General features: G+C 31.2%; 1 protein-coding gene across 13 annotated transcripts in view; it reads right to left on the bottom strand.

Moving 5' to 3' along the window:
- Positions 1-25,366, bottom strand: part of LOC124357269 (CUGBP Elav-like family member 1) — a 1,015,984-nt gene that overhangs the window by 518,369 nt on the left and 472,249 nt on the right. For 11 of the 13 annotated variants that reach the window (XM_046808844.1, XM_046808846.1, XM_046808854.1 and 8 more), the window contains one exon: positions 23,263-23,429. In XM_046808844.1, coding sequence (XP_046664800.1) covers positions 23,263-23,429 — 167 coding nt within the window. The remainder of the gene's footprint in view (positions 1-23,262; positions 23,430-25,366) is intronic. The other 2 variants (XM_046808848.1, XM_046808850.1) reach the window with 1 other exon arrangement.

Here is a 25,366-nt window from a genome sequence, read left to right as displayed (position 1 = left end):
TAATTATAAAGATCACAATTTTGCAGGTTTTTACGTTTTGAGTTGCTACAAAAATAATCAGTGATCTTGAAAAAGAAATTACAACAAGAAAGGATTAGGAGAAAAATATTTACTGAAGAAGCGATTACTTTGGGGAAGCTGTTGTTTTCGCCCTTCTTGATTAAAACTCCTAGTAAACAAGCTCCTCAATCAGCGTCCGTCTTAATCAACAGCTTTGCGCGCCCGCTGGGTCAACTAGGGAGCTGAATATTTTAATGCTTATTTCTTTACTGAAATTAGCGCATAAATAATAAAATAGCAATAATAATAAATATGGTTTAGTTGATAAGCAAATCAGTTCTACCATTACATTTGACTTAGTATTAATAATTTCTTATTTTCAAAGCTTGTTATTGATTTTGTATCCTCGCCTACTTGAACTAAACATGTTTTAAAGCGCAAAGAAATAAAGTTTTCGCTTTTATTAAATTTGGTACGAAAAGCAGCCAATTATTACGAACCCTCGTAGAGATTGTTGTTGGCGAACAGTTAGTAATTTTAATTATGGAAGTGGAAGTTAGATTGTCTAGCGTTGATTGTCTAATTATTGAAGCAGATTTTCCACTTTGAAGTATAAAACATTAGGTTATTACTTTACTGACACAATGGATATTAAAATATCTCATAGAGCAAACGCACTGATGTGACTGGCTGAAGTGCCATAATTTAATATTATGGTAACAAATGAAATCATAGTTTCATGGTTGATATAAAAGGATTGTAAATTACTTGTTTTACAAATTTAAAGCTTTTACCTATCAGTATTTATTGTAAGTATCGCGTGAATCAAATAAAATATGATATTCGTGTTGATTTCCTACTGTTAGTTATATTAAGTTTGATTAACTTTATTACGACGATGTTGCCTGCAAATTCATTGGAGATTATTGACTAACCTAACATAATTTAAAGTACCTATTTGGTTCCACATACTCCTTAAGTTACGTAGTCTGTATGTGTTACTTAAACATGCAGTATCTCCAAAATAGTAGTAATATGTCTTTCTTTAGCAAGAGATCTGCAATCGAAATCTACCAATAAAATATCAGTTATCAGCTCATAGTCACTCGCGTTGTTTAAACTCTATGAAATTCTTTTTGCGATGTTATTTAGAAAATAAATCTAGTCAAATTAAAAACATAGCCAAAATAATAAGTTTCCTAATTTATATAATTTTTATTAGAAATGTAGCCTCGAAAAGGGTTTGATATAATTAACAATAATAAACCTTTTAACACTTTTTATGTATTTTTTATTGTACAATATACATTTCGAGTTCAATGATTTCGTCTTCAGGTACTTATAGGTTAACGTAAATAAAGTAAATGAGTAATTTAAATCACATTTTTATTTGTTTTTAACTACCTTGGTGTTAAAATCTTTTTGTTTAATTTTATTTGTGATCATTTTATGTAATTTAAAAGTCTGTCAAATAATACATTTTTGGTTAGAAAATGTTTGTAATTTAATAGTAAATTAGGATTAATTTTGGCAGTTTTGTTCTAAAGTTGACAACTTCAAATACAATCTTGCAATTTTACAGTGCATAAAAGTCACTTATTGTTGACTTTAGATTATTTTTAAATTAACAAAAGTTTTCAGTGCACTATAAATACATGTATTGTTAGTAATAGATCTAACAGATGAATCTTGCACATCAAAAACATGTGACAATTTGCTTTAAATGATTTATTTACCTTAACCTAAAAGTACCTGACGGTGAATTCATTTGAAATCTAAATTCTAAAACGAAAATACACAAATGTGTTAAAATGTTTATTATTGTATAATATATAATTCTCTTCAGTTTCCAGCAAAATTTATCAATTTTCTCGTATTTTCAAAAGAAATTATGTGCTTGCAAACTTGTAAGATAATACTCCTGCAAAATAATGAGAACATCTGGGATTCAAATACAGGTAATGGGGTAACACTGTAACAATTTAACACATTATGCGTGCTCTCACTCTAATTTATTTATATTTACTTGAGTATTATTCAAAGCAAATTTCCAATACACTGAGGTAACATGTTCCGGTTCTTGTGACAGTTCGTATTTTTTCTAGTTTTACTAAGGCATGATAACCAAACCTGATACGATATCAAATGCTTTCCTGAGATAAGCGATATTGATTCTCAGAATAGAATCTCCGGATTTCTGTGTTTTAGAATGACTGAGTTCTTAGTGTTTAGTAACTCATAAGGGTACTGTAGTTGTTATTGAAATATAAGGCGAGTAAGGCTGAGGCTAGATGGTTGAGACCTTGTTTGTATCTTATTATGTTATTGCATGGCTGTGGGAAGTTCCTTAACAATTGAATCATTTACATGTACTCGTATATGGCCAAAATAAATCCTTTGAATTTCCCACACTTTCCAATTAAATAAAAGTTCTTTTTCTCATACAATTCAGTGTACTATAAATACTATGTATTGTTAGTAATAGATCTAACATATGAATATTGCCCATCAAAAACTTGACATCCTTAAACTTATGCCTGTTTTACTAGTTTAATGTTATATAACTTTTCTTTAGAACCATTTAAAATACAGATATGTTTAATGGCATAATCAATGTACAGTAATACAATTTAACGATAAGAATAATTTCTTTCACTGTTATTTGAAAATGTTTACTAATCAAAATTATGAAATAACGAAAAAGTAAAAAAGATTGAAATATTCAAAAAATAAAACAACCAAAGCGAAGGTTAGTTTGAATTAATTCAATCACACAAACACACATACACGCTATCTATAATATGAACTGTTGGAAGTCTTCTTAAAAATACATGTTCTAGATGTATTAATCAATATAAATTTACCTTTTCACATAACTATGATCTTGAAGAGAGAACCTAGTGTTCATTACCGGTCCTTACTAAGGACTAAATATTCAATACAGGTTATCTTTTGAAGAGGATTTGTTCAACTTAAATATTCTTTAACACCTAATTGTTTGTAAGTTAAAACAACACTTTGCCTTTGTAGTAAGTAAAACGGCAAATCAATCAATTAAACGCAGTGTAACAAGCATAGCACTTGTCAATAAAACGTCAGCCCCAGACCCCTCTGATGTTCTGCCTTATTGTACAAGTGTCTGGTGCTGACGGGGCTTTTGTGTTCAACCATTCACTCATCCACTACCTGCTCATGTAACACGATGAACAGTCTTTTAAGATGGATTGCCTTAACTCGTTCTTGTAATAAGTATTCTATTTTGACCCCTACTTATATCAACGGTCTCAAAATTAAATTAATTAATTTTTTGATTGAGTCGTCTTGTTAAAGATATTTGCGTATAGTTTTTTTTTATATCTGAGAAACTATAATCAATTAATTCGTTGTTTCACAACTATTGTCTCGTTATAGTCTTGCAAACAAAAACGAAACCGTATTGATTTGTTGTGTACAATAATAATAGATAACAATACGTGTTCAATACCAGATTGAAATAATGGATAGTTAAATCTGTATATGGTTTCAGAATATTGAACATCTTGTTATAAACAAACGTTTTTGAGCGAAAGGGTGTAAATTGGGGTGGATTGAAACTTTATTAAGGTAAATTATATCATATTTATACAATATTAAGATATCAGTTCAATAATAGGAACAGGCTACAGAGATCAATAAATGTTGTAGAAAATCTTATATTAGTGTTATGCTGGCTAAATAATAATACATCTAATTTATTTTAATATTAGAAATAATGTTGTTCCCACGTGTAACTTTTATGGAGATTAGGTACTGAAAATATATGGTTGTAAATTTGTTTAAGTTGACTAAAAAGATCAAATGTTTGTTAATTTAATTTTGTGGATTTTTTATTCCTGATTTAATGTGTTGCTATGTCACGACGTTACTCAGTTTGTTTAAAAAAATTATATATTCTATGATGTTATCTTTACAATCATAGCCATTAGAATAATATAAAATGTTCGTTATAGCTCAGTTAAGTTCCAAGGAGTGATATACATCATCATTGACCTCCAGATGTTAATTTTATACAAATAAAAGCCTCATGCATAATTTTAAGTCTATAGGTAAGTTCATGTTTTATATCGTGCAGACAGCAGACATACAGACAAACATAAATGATTTATTTCAAGTCCCTCAATTGATAAACTTTGCTAATGATCAACCAATGACATTTCTAGGTCTTTATCTAAAAACCTCTACTTACTACTAAGTTCTATTCCTTATTCCCAGTAAAAAGACTTTAAGCCAAGACTTTTGCTTTACAAGCTTTAAACAAAATAAAAAATGCATATCTATATGATTGTGTTTAAGTATCAAAGTGTAGTTTCTCATAGAGAACTGGGCCCAATCATTCTTGTAATAGTCTGATTGGTTCTTAGATCATTCCAACAAGTCCTATTTTTGTAAAACATTACAGGATCTACAGCATTTTCCGTAGGTGTTGATCAACCCCACCCTTACCAAAATCCAACCATTATAATTTAAAACTCGGTCATTTTGCCACATGTAACATGATAATATGTAGTTATATCCCAAAATATGACAGTGATGATTTTATGTAAATATTAGAACTACTCAATAGAGCCTTAAAGTTGCATAAACATTATTGTGACTTGTTTGGTTGTCTACCCCCTCACAGTATAATTAATACAGTTATTATGGGTGGTCTGACAGTGCTACATAGATAAATATAGACATAGAAACAGTCTATAAACTGGTCGGCAGTCACGTGTGGGGTAATTATAACAATTGTTGATGTTGATCGAGGACATATATAGCCTATAAAGAGGGTCCAGAGGCTCAAGCCCTCTCTGAAATTTTCAAAGACAACCATTACAATTTCATCGAGAAGATCTTTTAAGCTAAAATGCATTTATAAGAACTTACAGCCCCTTGAAAAAATGCCTGAGCCCCTGATTTTCGAAGGAATTTTATATCTCCAAAACCCCCTAGTATATCAGCCCCTTCCAAAATAACTTTCTATGTACTCCACTGCCGTTGGTTAAAAGAGTTTCTTTGACAAGGGTATGAACACCTACAAAACCAACTTAGTTGTATTTTATTTAAATAATCTTTAGTTATTTTGGGAGAAACTTGCTTAAGCATTTTTATGGTGTTGCATTCCAGCCTCAATTTCTTCCACTTAGAAATAATCCCAATTGTATAATAGAGATTTCGGAACAATCCATAATATGGAACTGTTAGTGCACGGAAACAATTAGGTAAGAGAATGTTGGTCAGTATCACAACACAATTTTAAAGATTATCTGGTAAAGAAATTAGTTGAAGTTTTGTTTGGGATGACACCGGACAATAAAGTATGTAAATCTCTGCGAAAACAAGCTACCTTGAAATCAGATGTTAGGCCTACAGACCTAATAGTTTATGTGTTATCGTGGGAAAAAATATTTATACGTGTGCACCAAATATCAAAGAAGAATGCCCTAAGATATTAATAGGCATACAACTTTGTATCGTGATATTAAGATAAAAATACAATCTATTTCTTAACTTACAAATCAATTAACATTTGGTTGTGTTAACTACCACTCAGACATTTAATATTATTCGTAATATGATATGTACTAATTGCCGAAAGCTATTTTACTATTCAGAATTCTCATATAATGTTAAATTACATCTTTAATGTCAAAAGTACTTGCATTTCCAAGTAATACGGTTACTAAGCTATGTTTGTTAAATGTAGAAAAATTACGAATAGCAATAATAATTATGGATAATTTTTCACAAATTGTAGTAGTACACTGAATGTATCAACTTTAGTGATTTAATGAACCGATTTTTTTTAAATCAACAATTTTATAAAATTTTCCAGATCCTCATGCAATCAGCGATGAAAATCCGGAGTGCACTTTTCAAATAATGAAATGAAAATAGACATTGTGGAGGGTGCGAAAGATCTCAAAGTCAAACCAATTACTTAGAAAAACAAACTGTTTCCCTTCTCTGAAAAACATTCAATGAAGAAAGCTAATCAGCTGTTTGTTTCTCACCATCTCCTTGATTAAAGCCTTCGGATAAACATCTTCTTAAATCAGAACCGGGGGAAAGATTTCGTTTAGAGATCTTTCTCTCTTTTACCAGCATTTCTGTACTTGTGAAGTGAGAATACGTTTTGCTATATCAAGTAAAAACAAACATTGTTTTCTTCTACATTACGTATATACTTTCATACCTGGAAAAAAGTATGAAAAGAGCTATATTCCGAGGCAACAGCGATTTTGATTAAAATTTTGATAATATAAATAAATGTACAATGTGAATAGAAAACAAATAAATAAATTGGTCTCTGAAACCCTGCGTCACTTAACTGTCCTATTCCGTTCAGCTCTAGAAGTATCTTTATTTGTTTTTGTAGAAACAGTATCTTGCCCCGTATTTAAAATAGTAGGTGACGATGGATGATTTGAGAAAATGACAGGATTTTGGAAGTGATCCATCGTAGTATGTTACAAAGACTACGTCCAGTAGTCTTTTATTTTCTTTTAGTGCGTTTCATTGATAATGTTTTAGTATTTTGTGTAACGATGCTCGTAACCTAGTGCTTGGCATTCTTTTCAAAATTATTTGCTTAACCTTTAATTTAATCCCGGTAAATGGGTTTTAGTTCAGATATGACTTTTTAACCACTTATTTAACCACCATTTAATTCTTAAACAAGTTGTCTGTTCTATAAACCAATGTAAAACAAAAACTTTTCTATCAAACAGTAATCATATACGTGAAGCGAAGGTATAGAATTTAACTCAGGTGTTGAAAATATTGATTTTAAAAATTTTAGCTAGATTAAAGAAAGAAAGTATGTAACCTCTTAAGTATTCATTGAAAATACTTATTTTTGTGTACGTTTAAGAATTTCCAGTAGATTTATCACATTCATAGTCTAACTTTACTGGTACCTTACAGGTAAGGTTATTTTCGATTGATTAAATACGAATCTGGCTATTCAGTATTACTCTTGCTCATTCAGGTGAACTGCCACTCCGTTCCTCTTCCGAGAAATCATTACTAAATAGTATTTAGAAATATAAATTTTAGTAGAGGTTTTGAAGGTAATAATTTATTATGTTAGCATTAATTCTCCAGTCAAGTGAGAGCGCCATAATAATCCTTTCTGTAACAGGAGACAAAGAAGTATTTTCACTTGTGTTAACAGCACTTAGAGGAGCACTAAACATTCTTTTTATACGTTTTAATTTCCTCTTGTGCTAATTGCATGACGAACTTTGGAGTTATCACACAATGTGGGGAGGAAATATCACTTGTTTAGTTAAACATCTGTTATAAGTACATCTTGATAATGAAGTAACAGTAAGGATTTAAGCTTTACGGAATTAGCATGGCATATTTTACTTCGTCCAGTTCAAAGCTTATATATATATATATATATATATATATATATACATATATACATATGTATCTCCATATATATCTCCATGAGTTATTAGATAAAAAATTCCTGGCTAGAGTTAAAAGTTATCCCTAGTACAAGGGGTGCGTATATATTAAGGGGTGCGTAGGAAGAGTACATAATAAAACATTAGAATGAGATTGTAGAGATTATATTGCCAAGGTTAATTTAAGAATCAATCAGTGGCATAATATTTGTTTACTCTAACTATTTTAAACTTGGATTCACTCCTGATGATGGATGGCATCATACTCGTACATGCTGCAAGGCCTTGTTAAATACATTTAGCCCTATTGGAAACTTTTTTGTCTACTACAAATAGTATCAAAGGTTTCCGATTTACAAAATATATAATAAATATGTAGTCTTTGTCCATTAAACTCTGAAAATAGCAAATCAATATAATAATTGTTAATATTTGTATGGTGTAGAAAATTCCGAACCAAAAATAAGTATTTATTCTTATAATATTTACGAAACTAATTGCAGTTAATTTATTTTTGATCATTCTAAAACGCTATATAAGAGTTATATAGTAATCCTGGTTAGCAATCAGGACAGAATATTATATTGGCTTCGGAATAGTTAGTATCTTTTTTGAAACTGAGAGTAAATGTTATTTATCGATACTGCTCTAGCTATAGTACAAGACGTTTATGCGTTTATAGATATAATGTAGCCTACATTGTTAAAGTTAAAACAGTGTAAAATAAGTGTTATTAATCTTTATATAATAATTTTATACACACGACAATAAATAGACATGAAAGAAAACTCATCCATTATATATAACTGGAAGAATTCATTCACTATAACAGTGCCATAATTGATCTACAAAATCTTCTGGCCACTTATGATATTGTTTTACTAGTAAAACAGCAAATCTTTCTTATGTCCAGTATGTCCATAACAACCATGTATTAAAATAACTGCTTGACTGAGTGCATTTTAAAGACATTCTATTTTACCATATGGTTCAAATCCCTCATATTTTATAGGGTCCATCTTGGCGAGCGGTGGAAGGATATTGAGGACGAAGTTTAAGAATCTGATAAAGTGGAGCGTCCTTGTAAAGACTAAACGCAAGCAGGAAGTATTTTAATATGTTCTTCCCCAACGTAAAACGTTAGCGTGCTTTAATAAACCGCACATCAATATGTTCAAGGTAACGAGGGACGAAGAAAGAGCCTTCATGTCTTGCGTAAATCCTTTTCAAGGGGGGGGGGGTTGTGCTTTTATTTTGGAATAATACAACGGTTATCAAAACACTTCACTTCTGTATTTAGTATTCTTGCCTAATAATTGTTTGTATTGTAATAGAATTGCAATTGTTGCCTTTAGTATGTCCTAAGGCAAATCTAAAGAATTCATATTGGCTATGTGAATGTTTAAAGAGGCGTTCGTTCATGATTCAGAAAAATTTGGGTTTTGTTTTAGAATATAGATTTAGGAATGAGTAAACTCTGTTGTAGCTGAATTAGTTGGAAAGAACCAGTTGGTTAGTAAGTTGGGAGAGAGTAACTATAATTAAACATTTCTTTCTTTTCATCTGTAGAATGTCAAGTGAACATGAAGGAATGCTGAATATAAATTTACTATAGATCCTTAAATACTGTACTCGTAATTTAAAAATTTTTAAATAAGAAAATATCTAAATTTCAAACTTTTGTTTAATTAACGAAATCGTAAAACAAAACTTCATCTATAGTTTTTTATTGAATAACTACGTTCAATGTAGCTTATCTTTAGCTTAAAAAGATATACCTGCAGTGGTTATTAATTTTAACAGTTATTGCTGGTAATTTAATAATTTTTAATATTGAAAACCAAGTTTTCAAGTTCTCAATCAGAAATTATTAAGAATAGGCAAATGGCTGAAATTAAAAAAAAAAACTCTTACAAATTTGACAAATACGCTTAAAATAAAATTAAATGTGACATATAGTCCGTAAAAGTTTTTTGAGTTGTGGATCTTGTAAATTTGTCACCATGTTACAGAGTTATTACAATTTGGGCAATTAAAAAGTTTTATAAGGCCAATTTTTAAGGAAAAGTGCAGGAAGGAGTTTGATAGGTTGATAATCTTGTTTTGTATTATAAAGCATGAAAATTACCTAACCTTTTGTACAACAACAATATCACCAAGAATTGTGTTAAATTTAGCTGAACTTTAAACCTATTTACCATCTACATATGTGTACATTTAAAACGTTTTGGAATATCTGCGTATAAAGTCTGGCAGAAATGTTTGAAAAAATCAATCACAGTTAGTCGTCTTCATTGTTAGTAAGGATAATGAGAGTTGATAAGTGTCTATGTTTTGTTCTTTAAGATGAAAATGTAATTTCTGAAGAGTTCAGCCTATCATTAACTCAGTATTTTAATGAGCATATATTTCAACATTTGCAGAAAAGATGTTTTCAAGAGGAGGTTCGATTTCTTGGTCATCATTGTTTGTTATTTCGCACAGAAAATTGAGAAGTAATCAGTTATTCTTCGAATAATTATTCAGTTCCTAAGGACTTCAGTTCCTAAGAAATTCAGTTCTCTCCTTGGAGATATTGGCACAGTGTTATTTATATAGGAAGAAGAAAATGTGAAACGATATTTTAATTTATAGTATAGAAATAAGTCTAGATACTGAGGTTTTACTAAATTCGAAGAGCGGTTTTCAATAAAGATTTGTTCGTCAGAGAAAGTTTTAAAGAGAAATATTTATTTTAATTTATGTAGATAAACGATTGTGAAAGGTAAAAACAATGTCTGGAGGATATCATATAACTATTAAATTTAAAATACTCAAGAAAGGGTGATTTGAATAAATTTGCATCATAAGAAATTGTTTTATTTTCATACGGAATGAAGAAAAGCATTGGTTGTATTTGTTTAAATATTTAATTATTATTTCTTCCGATAGTGATGAACAGTTGCTTTGTATTTTTTGATAGCTGAGCGTAAAGCCTTTTATACAGGTTGGATTAATTCTGTGGAATATTAATGTATTCCTATTTTGTTTTCATCACAACATGAAAACACCAGCCAGTCCTTCTGCCTGTATGCCCAAGGGAAGTGATAGATACCACACCTTACCTAAAACTAGCATGTTTATCTGTTATTATAAACGGATAACAGCTTAGTCTAGTCTATTAAGAGTTAAATAAACTAAATTACTCAAGATTTCAAAAATAAGGCAATTCCTTAGTTTGGCGATATTTCACAACACATTTTATAGGCAATGTTTGAACGAAGGGTTTTCCCAAATATTCAAGCTGACGTAGATGTTATTCAATAGTAATTTCTTTACTAATTTAGGAAAATATTAAATTCAATATAAATATCAATATATTGCATGGAACAAACAAGCACATGTGTACACTTCAAATATCAATATGATATATTGAAATATCAATATCATGATGTGTTAGTCGCTGTCACCACATGTGGTGCTAGACACATTTCACAGATCCCTCATTACATTGTTCAATACAATGTTATAAAACCATACATTAGGTGTTAAACAGTACAACGAACAGAAACACGTACAAATTTTTATTAGGAAAAGTAAATTATAATGTTAATAAATTAAAATAAATTATGTTGTCGGCGAAGAGTTGTTTATATTTTAAAACGGTTGAAGAACAAGTATTAAAAAATTTAAAATATATGACATACAAAAACGTTTCGATACGTATCTGCATCGTTGGCTAAAAATGAAAATAAGTCGTTACTTTATATTAGTCAGAAAATCCTCTATTACGTTTTTATTTTAAGTTAAGTTTATTTTTAATTCAGGAACAATGCAAATAGTGCAATGGCTGGGAATATGAAGTTCAGAAGTAAAACAATAGTGATAACTAGTAATTATGGTGAGTAAAATAGTTTTTAGTTTGCCTGTTTTGTTTTTGCCAACATGCTGTTTCATTAAAGTCTGTGTTTACTGGAGGCCTTTAATCAAGTAAATGGCGGGAAATAAAACAGCTGATTACCTCCACCAGAAACAATGGTGTGTCTGAGCAAATAAGTTCCTTTCCGATAAGTGCTCTTTTATGGCCTACTTTCCACGTGGTTTATGATCGTATATTGAATAATCGCTTCTAAAATTTCCATATAAACTATGTTAATTACGTTGAACGTCATGTTGTTGTATCGTGATTTTTATCCTTTATGCTCATTGGCAATAGATATATATCAATAGACTTCGGAACTTTGCACGATTAAAGGGATCAATGATGGTTTCAAAATAATAGGTCTAAATAATACACAATTATAACAGTATATCTCATAAAAAAATTGGACTAACGTAAAACTAACGTAGTCCAAAACAAATCCGTCAAAAACAGCCAGTAATATATAAAATAGAAAACTTTAATTATTTCCAAGTTTAAAATTTAACTCAATCTGGATGATATTTTATAGGTATTAAGGCACCATATGTACTATATCGACCATTTAGAAGTAAAGATTATTACATGTATATATAATAACCAGTATATCGATATAGGAGTAGATGGTATTGCATGAATTGATACTAACCAGTATAACGATCTAGGAGTGCATGGTATTGAATGAATTGATACTAACCAGTATAACGATCTAGGATTTCAGAGTATTGTGTGAATGTATACTAACAGTATATCGATCTAGGAGTGCATGGTATTGAATGAATTGATACTAACCAGTATAACGATCTAGGATTTCAGAGTATTGTGTGAATGTATACTAACCAGTATATCGATCTAGGAGTGCATGGTATTGAATGAATTGATACTAACCAGTATAACGATCTAGGATTTCAGAGTATTGTGTGAATGTATACTAACCAGTATATCGATCTAGGAGTGCATGGTATTGAATGAATTGATACTAACTAGTATATCGATCTAGGATTTCAGAGTATTGTGTGAATGTATACTAACCAGTATATCGATCTAGGAGTGCACAATACTGCATGAATTTATAATAAACAGCTAACGATCTAGGAATGCATGGTGTTTTATGAATGTACTATACCAACCAGTAAAACGATTTAGAAATACAAGTTATTGGATATGTCTATACTGAACAGTACAGGTCTAGGTATGCAAGGTATTGTATGGGTGCGTATACTAGTAATTCAATCTAGTTTATTTAATTTTTCCTAGAATATTGGATGCAATCATTGGGTATGCTAACAGTAACACTGGTTTCGTAATGTGCGTAAAATGTGAAAATCTCTGACACTGAAAGTACAACCAAAGCTTAAAATACCGCAATATTAGAGAACCTAGGCCGCAATGCTTAACGTATATAATTGTATGCCTTTGTTTTTCTATTCCAATAAAAATTTTCCATAAAGGTTTATCAGAAAGGTAGCGCAAAACGGTAAGACGTCTACCTATACCACTTCAGTCTGTTAAAGATTATTCTCTGAGTAATATACACAATGTTTTCTAATATTTGAGGAGCCAGGTAATTTAAATTATATTTCAGCTAGTTTTTATTTATTTAAATAATACAGAATCTTAAGATAAACTAAATTTAGAGATTACTTATTCTTTTAAATTCAATTACAATATTCCTATCCTTGGCAATTTTAAATTGTTTATATTAATTATAAGCATTTCTCTTCATTCTCAATAATCTCAGCTCGTGAAAACAAAGAAACATAGCAAATAAAAGTAGTTTTTTTATATTCATCGAACATTATCCCAACATACTGCTTACGAAAATCTACCACGTCGTTAAAATGCACCCACTTCAATTTTAGTATTTCTCTCCCCATCCTCAAACGTCGACTGTGTCAAGTGCATGTGAACCGCTTAATCCCGGATGTGAGAAATACCGAGGATAAAACATGCATTCGGTACAGTCATCTACTTTTAAACAGGAATATAAAATGGTTGTATTTACCTGTAAAACATAAAAAGCTAAATACGACAGAATTATATAACTAAATTTGACTTAAATACTTAAAATATCTTTCCAGCTAAATGCTCAAACTGTTCATAATTTATTAGAAATCGGCGGAAAAACAACTATGGCATGAAATAACCCAATTAAACATAATCCCCGCAGAACACTGGGCAAGTCGGCCCTATAACAGTCCGTGCTGTTGCTATGTACGCGGCAATAATCTCGGTCTCAGATTCTAGCGAGATTACAAGACAAATACTGGTGGTTCAAGAGTAAGATGTCACGGGATTATTACTCTTCATCACCAGCTAAGCCCAGTGTAAGCCTTCGCAAGTTGCAGAAAACACTAAGCCTACACATGCTGTTGCTATGTACGCGGCAATAATCTCGGTCTTAGATTCTATCGAGATTACAAGACAAATACTGGTGTTTCAACAGTAAGATGTCACGGGATTATTACTCTTCATCACCAGCTAAGCCCAGTGTAAGCCTTCGCAAGTTGCATAAAAACACTATGCCTACACATGCTGTTGCTATGTACGCGGCAATAATCTCGGTCTTAGATTCTATCGAGATTACAAGACAAATACTGGTGTTTCAAGAGTAAGATGTCACGGGATTATTACTCTTCATCACCAGCTAAGCCCAGTGTAAGCCTTCGCAAGTTGCAGAAAACACTATGCCTACACATGCTGTTGCTATGTACGCGGCAATAATCTCGGTCTCAGATTCTATCGAGATTACAAGACAAATACTGGTGTTTCAACAGTAAGATGTCACGGGATTATTACTCTTCATCACCAGCTAAGCCCAGTGTAAGCCTTCGCAAGTTGCAGAAAACACTATGCCTACACATGCTGTTGCTATGTACGCGGCAATAATCTCGGTCTCAGATTCTATCGAGATTACAAGACAAATACTGGTGTTTCAAGAGTAAGATGTCACGGGATTATTACTCTTCATCACCAGCTAAGCCCAGTGTAAGCCTTCGCAAGTTGAAGAAAATACTATGCCTACACATGCTGTGGTTGTTTACGTGGCAGTAATATCTGGCTCAGCCTCTACCGAGATTACAAACAAAATTCTGGTGGTTCAAGAGTAGCATGTCACGGGATTATCGCTCTTTATCATCCGACAAGCAGCCCAGCGTAAGCCTTCGCAAGTTGCAGGAAACACTACGCCTTTACGAGAATTTTAATAGCGAACTATTATCATTCCACTTAATAAGTATCAAATGATTGAAACTGAGAAAGAATGAATAATCATATTTTAACACATTTTGATACTCCCTCCACGCAGGCCAGAAATAAATGATTATACATATTATAACTGGATTGAAATTTAATAAATTAATTATTAAAAAATATACCAATTAATATTGCAAATTTTGGCCCAATCCATTTACAGTACGCCTAAAATATCATAAACAGTTAAGAAAATAAAAATGTGGAATAGCGTATTCAGATTTTAAATGTACTACGCCATTATTGGGTGTGGGTCAGAAGATTCGTTAAAGGGGGGGGGCGAGGTTAGAGTTGACTCTGATAGATGAGTTGGCACTCAAATTAATTGAAACTTGTCCAACTGCAAAGACGTTCCTGCACGTTTTACTGCATCAGATAACAAATGTATTGTTTCAAACAATATATATATATATATATTATATATATATTATAATAGTAATATTATATGTATATAATATTTAATATCAAAACTCAAAAGACTATTATGTCCTAATACTTTGTTATAAACTGCTACATGATTGGTAAATAAATTTTCTTCGGATCATATATCCCATTATTGATCTTAAAAAATTTGAATTTTTATTGAACTAATAAAATTACTATATTTATACTAATTAATTAATATATTTTACACTGGTTCTATAGGTAAGCATAATGGCAACGAGGAAAAGAATAAATAAATGTTTAAGCAAACTAAAAACAATCATATTACAATGTAGCGTGTGGCATATTAGCAGTTTAAACTGCAATGAAACCAAATTTAATTAACTAAAATTTAAGGTATCGTGTAACAAAATGTTTCGAGAACAATTTAATCTGAAGACTTTAAATTTTGGTTAGTATTTATGTCTACATAGATATTAGTGAGTTTTATGATGGTGTGAACAAACCATAGAATTTGACTGAGCGTCATTGAAGCCTATCATTTATTAGGTTTACACTTTCTATATCGTCGGCCGGGGGAATGTCAAATGTTTATCTATGGGAAATGAAACGAGCTACTAGCTTGAACATGTTTGCACACAATCTTAGAAATTCCTGACACGTGGTATAACATATTCCTAACTTGTTGAACTAGAGTGTCAAAAGACCGGGATAAAATTCAGTCCATCTAAAACTATGAATTGAAGATTTATAAGTTATCCAATTTAGACTATAAATTATGTATGTACTGTAATTTACTGTTTTTTACTAAATAAAACACAAAATAAATTACCCTTATGGTATTCTGTATTCAGTGACACAGAAATTAATATAAATTCAGAAAAAGTACTCATAAAATTTTGAAGTATCACTGCCACTTAAAATTGCTTACAAATTGAATTACAGGGTCAGTGAGAAGAGTATTACTGTGATGAGATAACGAGTTTCAGATATCAATTTGGTGTCCCTGATTGAATCTGACTGAATGTGAGATAAACACAATTAATCAAGCCAATATGACGTAACAACTAAATCACTTGTCAGTCAAATGTCAATGGCAGATGGCCCAGATATTCACAGTACATAGTGATACTGACAGTTCATAGCTGCTGTTGTCATCGTTTCTCAACAATACCAATGTTTTTGTTTTTTTTTTTTTAATTTAAAAGGTGAAATAATTTTTATTTCTAGACAAAAAACATTTCTGTAAACATCATATCTGTTCTTTCTCCTTAAAATTTCTCAAAATTCACTTCTGCTATAATTTTGAAACTCTGTATGGACGCAGGTCTTACTAAAGTTAAAGATCCATTTTAATTCTCATAATACAACGTGAATCTTCCCACGAATATGAGAAGAACTTAAATACAGCCCTATGCTGTAAAATAAAAAAAAATATCTTGATCAAACTCATGGACGCAATCTTTACAAAAATTGGATCCCTGTGTGAAAATTGGAGCTGTTAAAGCTATTGTTATATTGCTTAATACAATGCCGGTAAATGTACGAACTAGTTTGTCATGTAACAAGAATATCAGGTGACATGATTACCAAGGCTGTAAATTCGATACATAGTACCGAAAGTACTATTTGATAACTGTTCTGTATCACATATTCAGTCAGAGTCACTATAGTTTGAAATGCGCAAGAACACCAGAAAAATCTCACATCAAGACCTTATAAAGTGTGTATCAAACCACCTGAGGAATGTAAGCGGTCGGCTTAACGAATTGAAATAGAATACTTATTTGTTGTCCCTATAACCACACAATTCAGATCCCAGTAAACTAAAAAATGTTATTTTAAAGGTTATTACATGCCCTAATAAACACTTTTGTGATATGGAATAGGTTTGGGAAAATCATAGAAGTGTAAACATAGATCGTTTTACACCTCACTTTAAACATCTTCGAATCCTACTATTTTGACTATTAAAATAAATTTCATAAAACAAAGCTTTTACCTATAAGTACTAATGATACCACATTTCAAAAAAAAGCTTATAAAATGACGCTTTAATTCCTTTTTTTCCAAATTTAAATATGTTTGGAAGAATACTGTTTGAGAGAACTGCGAAAAGTTGCACGTCAAGTTAAAAATAAATTAAACTGAACAATCCATTAAAGAGATGATGACGGAGTTATAAGCTGATAATAAACAAAACGTGCATGCATTACAATTGTATACGGAAATAATGTATTCATCACTTGCTTTACTGTTGCTTTTTTATTATATTTTTACTCTCACGTTTTGTGATTGTCAGAAAAATGTATATTATAAGTTTTATTGCATGGTAAAGATGCAGTTCTTATTTGGAAATAATACGAGTGATAATTACTCGCATACCATTCTCTTATGCAACGTCTCGTAAAACAAAAAAAAGCCACATAGTATTGATCGGTTTTTACAGTATAAATGTAGTTTTAATAGGAAATACGTAGGTCAGAAGAAAATACCATTAAACGTAAGGATAAAAGATCACAAAGAAAACACGAGAAAGGGGCAAGTTGAAAAGCCAAAAATTGCACACCATTGTTGGTCCGAAGGCCGTCGTATGAATTGGGATGAAGCCAACATAATACATCGGAAATCTCATTCCTTTAAAGAGAAACTTAATCGAGGCTTCATACATTAAATTAGAAAACCAACCGATCAGTCAATCATCAGTCAAAATAATTGACTGATGATTGTTGATAGCACTTAGGTTGATAGTTCTGAAAAATGAACTAACGAAGAAACCTAAAGCATCAAACAGATTAGAGATGTGTAATAAAACAATGCGGATTCATAGTATGGTTTTAAGAAGTTCATCTCAATGAACCTTTTATTGGTTCCACCCCCGTTTCTTCCCTTTTTAGCCGCTACCTTGTTTCTTTCATAACGATTACTATTTAACTATTTAACGATTTACTGTTGGTTTCTGGCCAGTTCTATGTGGTCGCTAGTGAGTGCAGTTCTATTTAAGACCTGTGCTATAGTTCAGTTTTAATAAATAACTGTTATTTTTTGTTTTTATTGAGTGCATGATTTATAGTTAGTGAGCATGGAGTTGACATACAACATGGCAGTTGTGACTTCTGACTTAAGGGTGTCAGAACGCTCTGCTATAATTTGTTTATTTTAACCTAGATTATAATTATGCGTTAAATTAGTTATTCACCTGAGGAAGAGATCAGATTGCAGATCTCGAAACGTAGTGTTCCTGTGTTTTTTTGTATCACTGAACAATTGCAAATATCCGGAAAACCCTCTTTTTCCTTCAAAATGAGTTACAACCGACATAACTTTCCTAACTGAAGCCACTCGTGTTCATTTAACGCTAACCGACTTTGATGAACGAACCGGGTAGACTTAGAACGCTCTGGCGCCAGAACGACTTCGACGACGTGAAGGATTGTCCGTTCCGTACACCGGCGCGGCGCAGCGTTTCTTTGTTGATGTTTGATGGATTGAGAGTTTCTAGGACAAAAGTAATTTACTGGCGTTACTCCCAATCCCTGTGTCACCGTGAGGTAATAATCGTTCACATGCTCTTTTAAAACATTTGCTGAATGAAGCGAAATATTGTAAACTGAATTTTGTTGAGATGCATGAATACCTTCTGAACAAAATTAGATTTAATTTTGTCATTAAGTTATAACATTTCAGTGTAGCTTCTATTTATATCTTAATATAATACAGATTATATTAGGACTAATTAAAAAGTTGTCAACATTTCAAAAGAGCAACTAATTAGGTTGCTAATTTAAATTTTTTCGTATATTGAGCTTTTAGCGTTGAAAACGCGCTTAGCCTGAATGAATCGTCCCTCTCTTAATTTATAAGCCCTAACGAATATTATTATATATAGAATGGTACGTACGCATACAAAAGAACCGTAAAAAAACAGTGTGTAGGTAGCTTTAAAAAGAATATTAAGTTTATTACTTTTAATTAAATGTAAACACTAAATCTATAATCGTTTAGTACAAAAAAACCATTTATTGTGATCTTATATTATATTCTATACTATTCTTATTATTTAATTTTTTTTATTCAAACTAATAATGAAATTTTCTTATATCGTTTTACGAGACTTTGTATGAGAGTATTCTTGTAATACTGTTATAATGTACTTTCCTAATTTTCTCCGAGAATTCTGACATAAACGCAAATTTATCTCGGTTTTTATTTACCGACTCACGAATGATTCTTATGGCAAATAACACCTGTTTATTACTAATTTTGTACCTTAATAAACTGCATCGATTTGATTCGACTCTCTTAAATTAGTATTTTAATCCACCTTTATCTGAACATAAGCTCTTTACGAGTTAGTTACTCCCTATTAATTTGACAGATTTTTATAGTTTGATGGAAAATTGAAATAGTTCCCTGTGTGCGTTTTCACTCGAAAACCCACAGACTTAAGGACATCCCTATGTCTTTATACAAACACGTTCAAAAAAGGATTCTTGTTTCGAAGTTCTTCTTCAATTTGATAAAAGTTGTAAATATACATCCAACGTGATTGCGAATCCTTAAAGGAGTGATTTCAAAACTAAATAGATTTATATCAAAGATTATACACAAAGATTAGTGAACTGAAATTAAGAAGGAAGCGTTTGTGATGTTGTTTGTGTATTTATAATAGCGCGTGTTTATGAAGAAAAGTTAGAAAACGAATTTTTAATCCACCAACGATCTTTTGATCTAATTATATTAATTTAAAATAGTTATAGTGATTGTGAGACTACGTTTGAGTAATTAAATAGCTATTAGAAGGTCAGAAGGTACATTCTGAGGAAGGTAAAACTGAAGAGGAAAACAGTGAACAGATGCCTAACATAAAACAACTACATTCATATAATAGATATGAATTTAATGCATACATTTTTATTGTTCATTATTATTTATCCAATATTATTTCACTTCTTTATTAGTTTTTTAAGAATAATTCATGATGATATCAGGATGGACTTTTGACAAGGATTTTGGTTGAGTAGCCACAAACCTGTAATGTAGCAAAGTTGTTTGGGTCATATGACACGTGTTGGAAAGTAGGCTGCTCCCTGAACTGTATGAACTGCATAAGCCACTAATAGTACCTCTGTTAATAAATAAATACTGAGAAATACACGCACATTTTAAATAAAATTCAAACAATTTTGTTATTACAAATCTTAAAAGAAAAACAAGATCTGCTTTCAATTTAAAAGCATACATGGTTAGTTCATTATACATTTTTTTTAAATTTAAATTTATTTTACTTAGTTTTGAAAATGTATTTTGTATAATAAATAATTAGCTCTAGGTGGTGCAATAATTATTCAACAGGAACAGTTTTTATTAAAACATTTCTGCGATATCCTTAGTACACCAATTTATAAACTACTTTACCCCCTTACATAATCTATCTCTTGTTCCTGGGGGTGTCGCAAGAATTAATGGAATATGGTAAAAGATCAGTATACGAACTTTTACAGTATGTAGACTACATGATAAAAGAGTGAGGAAGTTTAAAAAATATTTAAATACATATATTTTTCTAATCGTATAGTGAATAAAAATATTATTTGTTTCATTTGTAAGTAAATAAAATACATGTCACTCACTAAACGTGTTACTCATTTACATATTGTACAAATTTCACATTTACACCTTCAACAGAAGATTTTATTTTGGACTTGAACAGAATTGCCTTATTTTCTATATTGTCTATAATTGATTGTAGAGTGATCAAAAAGACTTTTTAGTTTTTACTGTCTTCTTTTATGTTTCCAGGAAGAAGCAAAACAAGTCAAAAAGTTAATCCATAAGTAACTGATTGGCTCAGTACGTACACAGTTAATTCAAACACAAATTTGACAAGATCTTCCAGTCAGTGGATAGTTATTACTTGTCCTAGAAGGCATGTTACCATGAATGAATAATTTTGTGTAAAGTGTCAAGGTCATCATGATAAGGAATAGAGTTGGACCCAGGACAGATTCCATGATTGATGGATGATGTTGGATTGTATTTCAGTCCAATTCATAAATCAAATTGCAAGGTGCAATTAATCTGAATACTTTAACTTAATCTGTACTTGAGACATCGTTGAGACAATTACGCGATCAAGTAACGAGAAATAGTAGTTATGATAAAATTAAATTTAAAAAAACTCCCATGAAAACATACAGTTTTAAGACTCCTTATAATAATCGACGAATTTCATTAATAATAATAAATAAAACTTTAATTTTAACACATATTATGTGAATACTGAATTACCAGTTATGATCATAGTAGGATTATTATCAAGAGGCAATGTTAACATACAACAAGCTTAAACAGAAACCTACCCATCATAATTCATTATTCCAACCCGACAAGTTTTGCGTCAACGCAAAAAATATGATGGAGGATGACGGATTCGTTATCAGAGTAATGAATAAAGAGAGGCGTTGGCTGGGGGTGATAAGACATGGGTGGGTAGGGGGGGCGGGGTTGGAGAGAACAAACAACCACCCCTGGACAAACAAGGGTGACGACGACGTCTGCAAGATATGATTGATCGCCCGACGAGCACATGCGACCCACAGAGACACTTGCCCCCCACAAATTTATTAAGCGCCTAGTAATTACAGGATTCGTTTGATGTCTTTAACGAAAGAAATGAGTTCTTTTGGATTTCAAAATAAGGAAATAAAATTTTTCTAACTAAAACTGAGAGTATTAATTTTTATATAGGAAAGATAAAGAAACCTTGTTTTTATCATAGGAATAAAAAGACGTATTCTTTTAGAATGTATCTAAGATGTTAAACCTTAGTACAAAGTACTTTAATGTTCATCACTACACAGCGTGTTTGTTTTTCAGCACATTAAAAAAGATAGCAATTTTGAATGTTCAGAGATATGATTTGAAATAACTCTTCGCTTGTATCTTACAAAATTGACGTGATTGGATTCGATTTTAAATCGTGGCTTTGACCGTATTTTTCTACAGTAAAACATAGATTTTATAGCAAGCCATTTAAATTAGTGTTCCAGATGTTCTTAATACAATACAATATTCTCATTGAAATATATATCCATCTCCTCATTCACTTTTTAACATTTAAATTTATAAGTTTAACAAAGGCAAATTAAAGGCCGAACGTTAGACAGCTCGTATTTTCTACAATACTGTTGAGCTAATAGGAATGTGTATGTAAAATTATATATCATTTTGTAGATTCATTCATGCTGATCTATGTTGGCTCAATGTCTGTTGAGGTGGAGGTCTACAAATCTAATATTAAAGCTTATCACTACACACATTTCTATACATTTGTCCAGTAGCAGAAATGGCTTCCAAGTTTAGTCGATCCCAAATTACTGAAACTAACTGGCACGATTTTATTTAATATGTCGTAGGAAGTGTATGTTGCGGGTTGTCGTAAAAACATAAGATCATTCATAGTAACTTTTTTTACTTTTAAGAATATTATTTACAATGTTTTCAGTTTCATAGCAGTTATTAGCCACTCTAGAAAAATCAATCGATTGTTTACAGTATTTACCCATCGCCGAAATAAGCCTAAAAACAGATAGAGGATATAAAATACAAGCAATAATACTTAAGTGCGAAAATGTTTTACTTTAATAGTAGAAACTTTGGGTTTTATGAAAATTTTCAAACATTACCATGTAAAACGAAAGCTTTGTATATTTAACATATGAATGTTACAAATGAACTGTGGTTTTGCAAATGTTCTTGTTGTATATAGGCATAAATCCATTAGTGTACTAGATTTATAATATGCTTATATCACGTTCAATTCTATTCATATCTGTTTGCGAGTTATTTAAAATTTACCTTTGAAGATATGCGTAGTAAGGAAAGTGATCTATATCTACTGGACTTAAAGTAAAGAACGGAAAACCTGCGTGTGACGAAATATTGGCTGTCTAGCTTGCCTAAAGTAGTTTTAATATTTTAATATTCATACCTTTATATTTGTAACTATATATTTCAGTTACATGAAATGACAACTTAATAACCGGCTTGATCTTACGAGCGTATAATCTGATATATCTGATACACATTCTCACACACACTCTCATATTTACGAGCTTGGAACAAAATAAAACCTTATTTCAGGACTAAAATGGTGAAATCCATTCTAATGATGAATTCAGATGCAAGTAATAACCAATTCTAAGTATTAACATATTCGAAGGTCACACAAATTCTCCACTACGAACATATAGGCAACAGGTCATAGCATCTATCGATGACACTAACCTTTACTTCTGCCTGTTATCTTGTCCCTGAGAACGTTGATCTGGTGGACTCTCCCGAACTCCGAGAACATCTTGGTGAGATCGTTCTCATCCATCGTGTGCGGGATCTGTCCCACAAACATCTTGATGAAGTCCGGGTCTGGCTGATCATTGCTGATGTTCATACTTCTGGAACAAACGTCGTGAGTTAGAGTGTGTGATAGAAGAAGGAAGAAACATGGAAATGGATGAACAAATAACTTAAATAATCATCATACAGGTATAATCAAACATCGTTGAACTAAGGCTCGAGCAATTTTATAATATAACACAATAAAGCTATATTATCAGATTTTGGTCTAAGAAACGTCCAATGTTGAAAGATTCAGATCAAACTTATAACTTATATCCCAGACTTCACTCTATGGCCAAATTTGACTTTTACTATATCTTGATCTTAGAATCGACTATAAATATCAATATCATCGTTAAAATCACTTCATAATTAAGGCCTGTTATATTAAAATATATGTTCAATACTATAGTGTGAAACTGTATTTGAACTACGCTCAACGACGAATTTTTGACGTATATTATAAATTATGAAAGGTTTATTCAACATTTGGCAAACATTAGATATAAAATCTGAATTTAGCGGTGTTTAAAGTAAAATAAATTTAAAAGCTTTGAAATATATCACAGTATGTCATATGGTGGGCTTTAGTGATTTTCAACCTATTATATCAAAGTTAATCTAGAGCTAGTTATTGTTGCTTTCTAAATGCCTTCAAAATATTATCCATAAATATTTTAAGATACCATAACAAAAGATACCCACTGATTCAGAGTTTTATTAGGTATTAAAAACAGTGTTATTAAACTTTTAGAGTTAATTTTTACAGCATATTGTGTTCTCTAAATTACAAAAATGTATTAATGAAGGAGAACTTTAAATTGTTGAACATTCACCTTCTAATGATAATAATAAATTAAAATATTACAGTTTTTTATTTCAAAATATACTACTTATACGTAATGTAATAACGTGTACTATCTACAACTGCTGGCCTAAAATGAGTAAAACGTAACATTTTATATTGTATTATAAAATAGATGTTAACATTATGCTGAGTGCTAAAAACACTAAAACCAAGAGAATATTAAATATTTTGGGCATTGTTCCGCGATATAATATTAATTCACATAATAAAAATAATAAGTTTTTGTAAATTTATAACTAGCTAAAATAAAGGTCAGCCCGGCTTCATCTAAATACATCTGATTGAAACATTTAAGAACATGGCGGTTTCTTTTAGATAATAAAATTATATAAATCATTACAATTCATGAACTGCAATTAGTGGATTAGGTCTTTGTGTACTGAGTCCTGTAGATGGTGATAGACTGAACAGGGACATGAGTAGGACATGAGCTACACGAAAATAAGATATTCATGTGTACATAAGATAATACTAATTTTAATACACACTTACATATGAGTAAGTATTAAAACATATATGTATAAAAAATATACTTTTAATTATAAATCTATAAACTGATTCCCTAATAATAATAACATACTAAAAGAGTTTGTTTCCTCAAGTAATCCTGAACATTTACATAGGACGCAAAGCGATAGGAGCACTACTCGCACCGTAAGAGAGAAAAAGCTTGTTTGCCCATCAGACAAGGGCCACCTGATCCTTATCTTGGACGTGACAAATCATGCCTTTGATCTGCTCTGAGCCGTTCGAGTGTTGGAAGATCGCGATTGTGTTTGTGTCGGAAGGGTGGAGGGTGGACGGGGGTCGGAAAAACGACATCTGGTGCTTGTCTGAAGGCTGTTTTCCAATTGTTCTCCACAGGACGCCACACGTTTTCTGGGCTTGGTCGTTGTTTTACCGTTCGATTTCTTTCACTGCTAAACGTTTGACATTTACGCATGAAATTTGTTTCGCTTGGTCATAGGTAATTTATAAATCGACTTTGACCAATGTGTCAGGGCTACCAACCAACATATTTAGTCTAAAAAAATAATTCATGATTTAGAAACGAACATTAAACAGGTTATGATTAACTGCAGTATTTGTTTTGTATGAAATTCTTGGATGACACAGAGCAGAACT

The sequence above is a fragment of the Homalodisca vitripennis genome, chromosome 3 (genome assembly GCF_021130785.1).
Source record: "Homalodisca vitripennis isolate AUS2020 chromosome 3, UT_GWSS_2.1, whole genome shotgun sequence".
Lineage (NCBI taxonomy): Eukaryota > Metazoa > Arthropoda > Insecta > Hemiptera > Cicadellidae > Homalodisca > Homalodisca vitripennis.
Note: the sequence above shows the minus strand (reverse complement) of the source record. Positions and strands in the feature narration are given on the sequence as shown.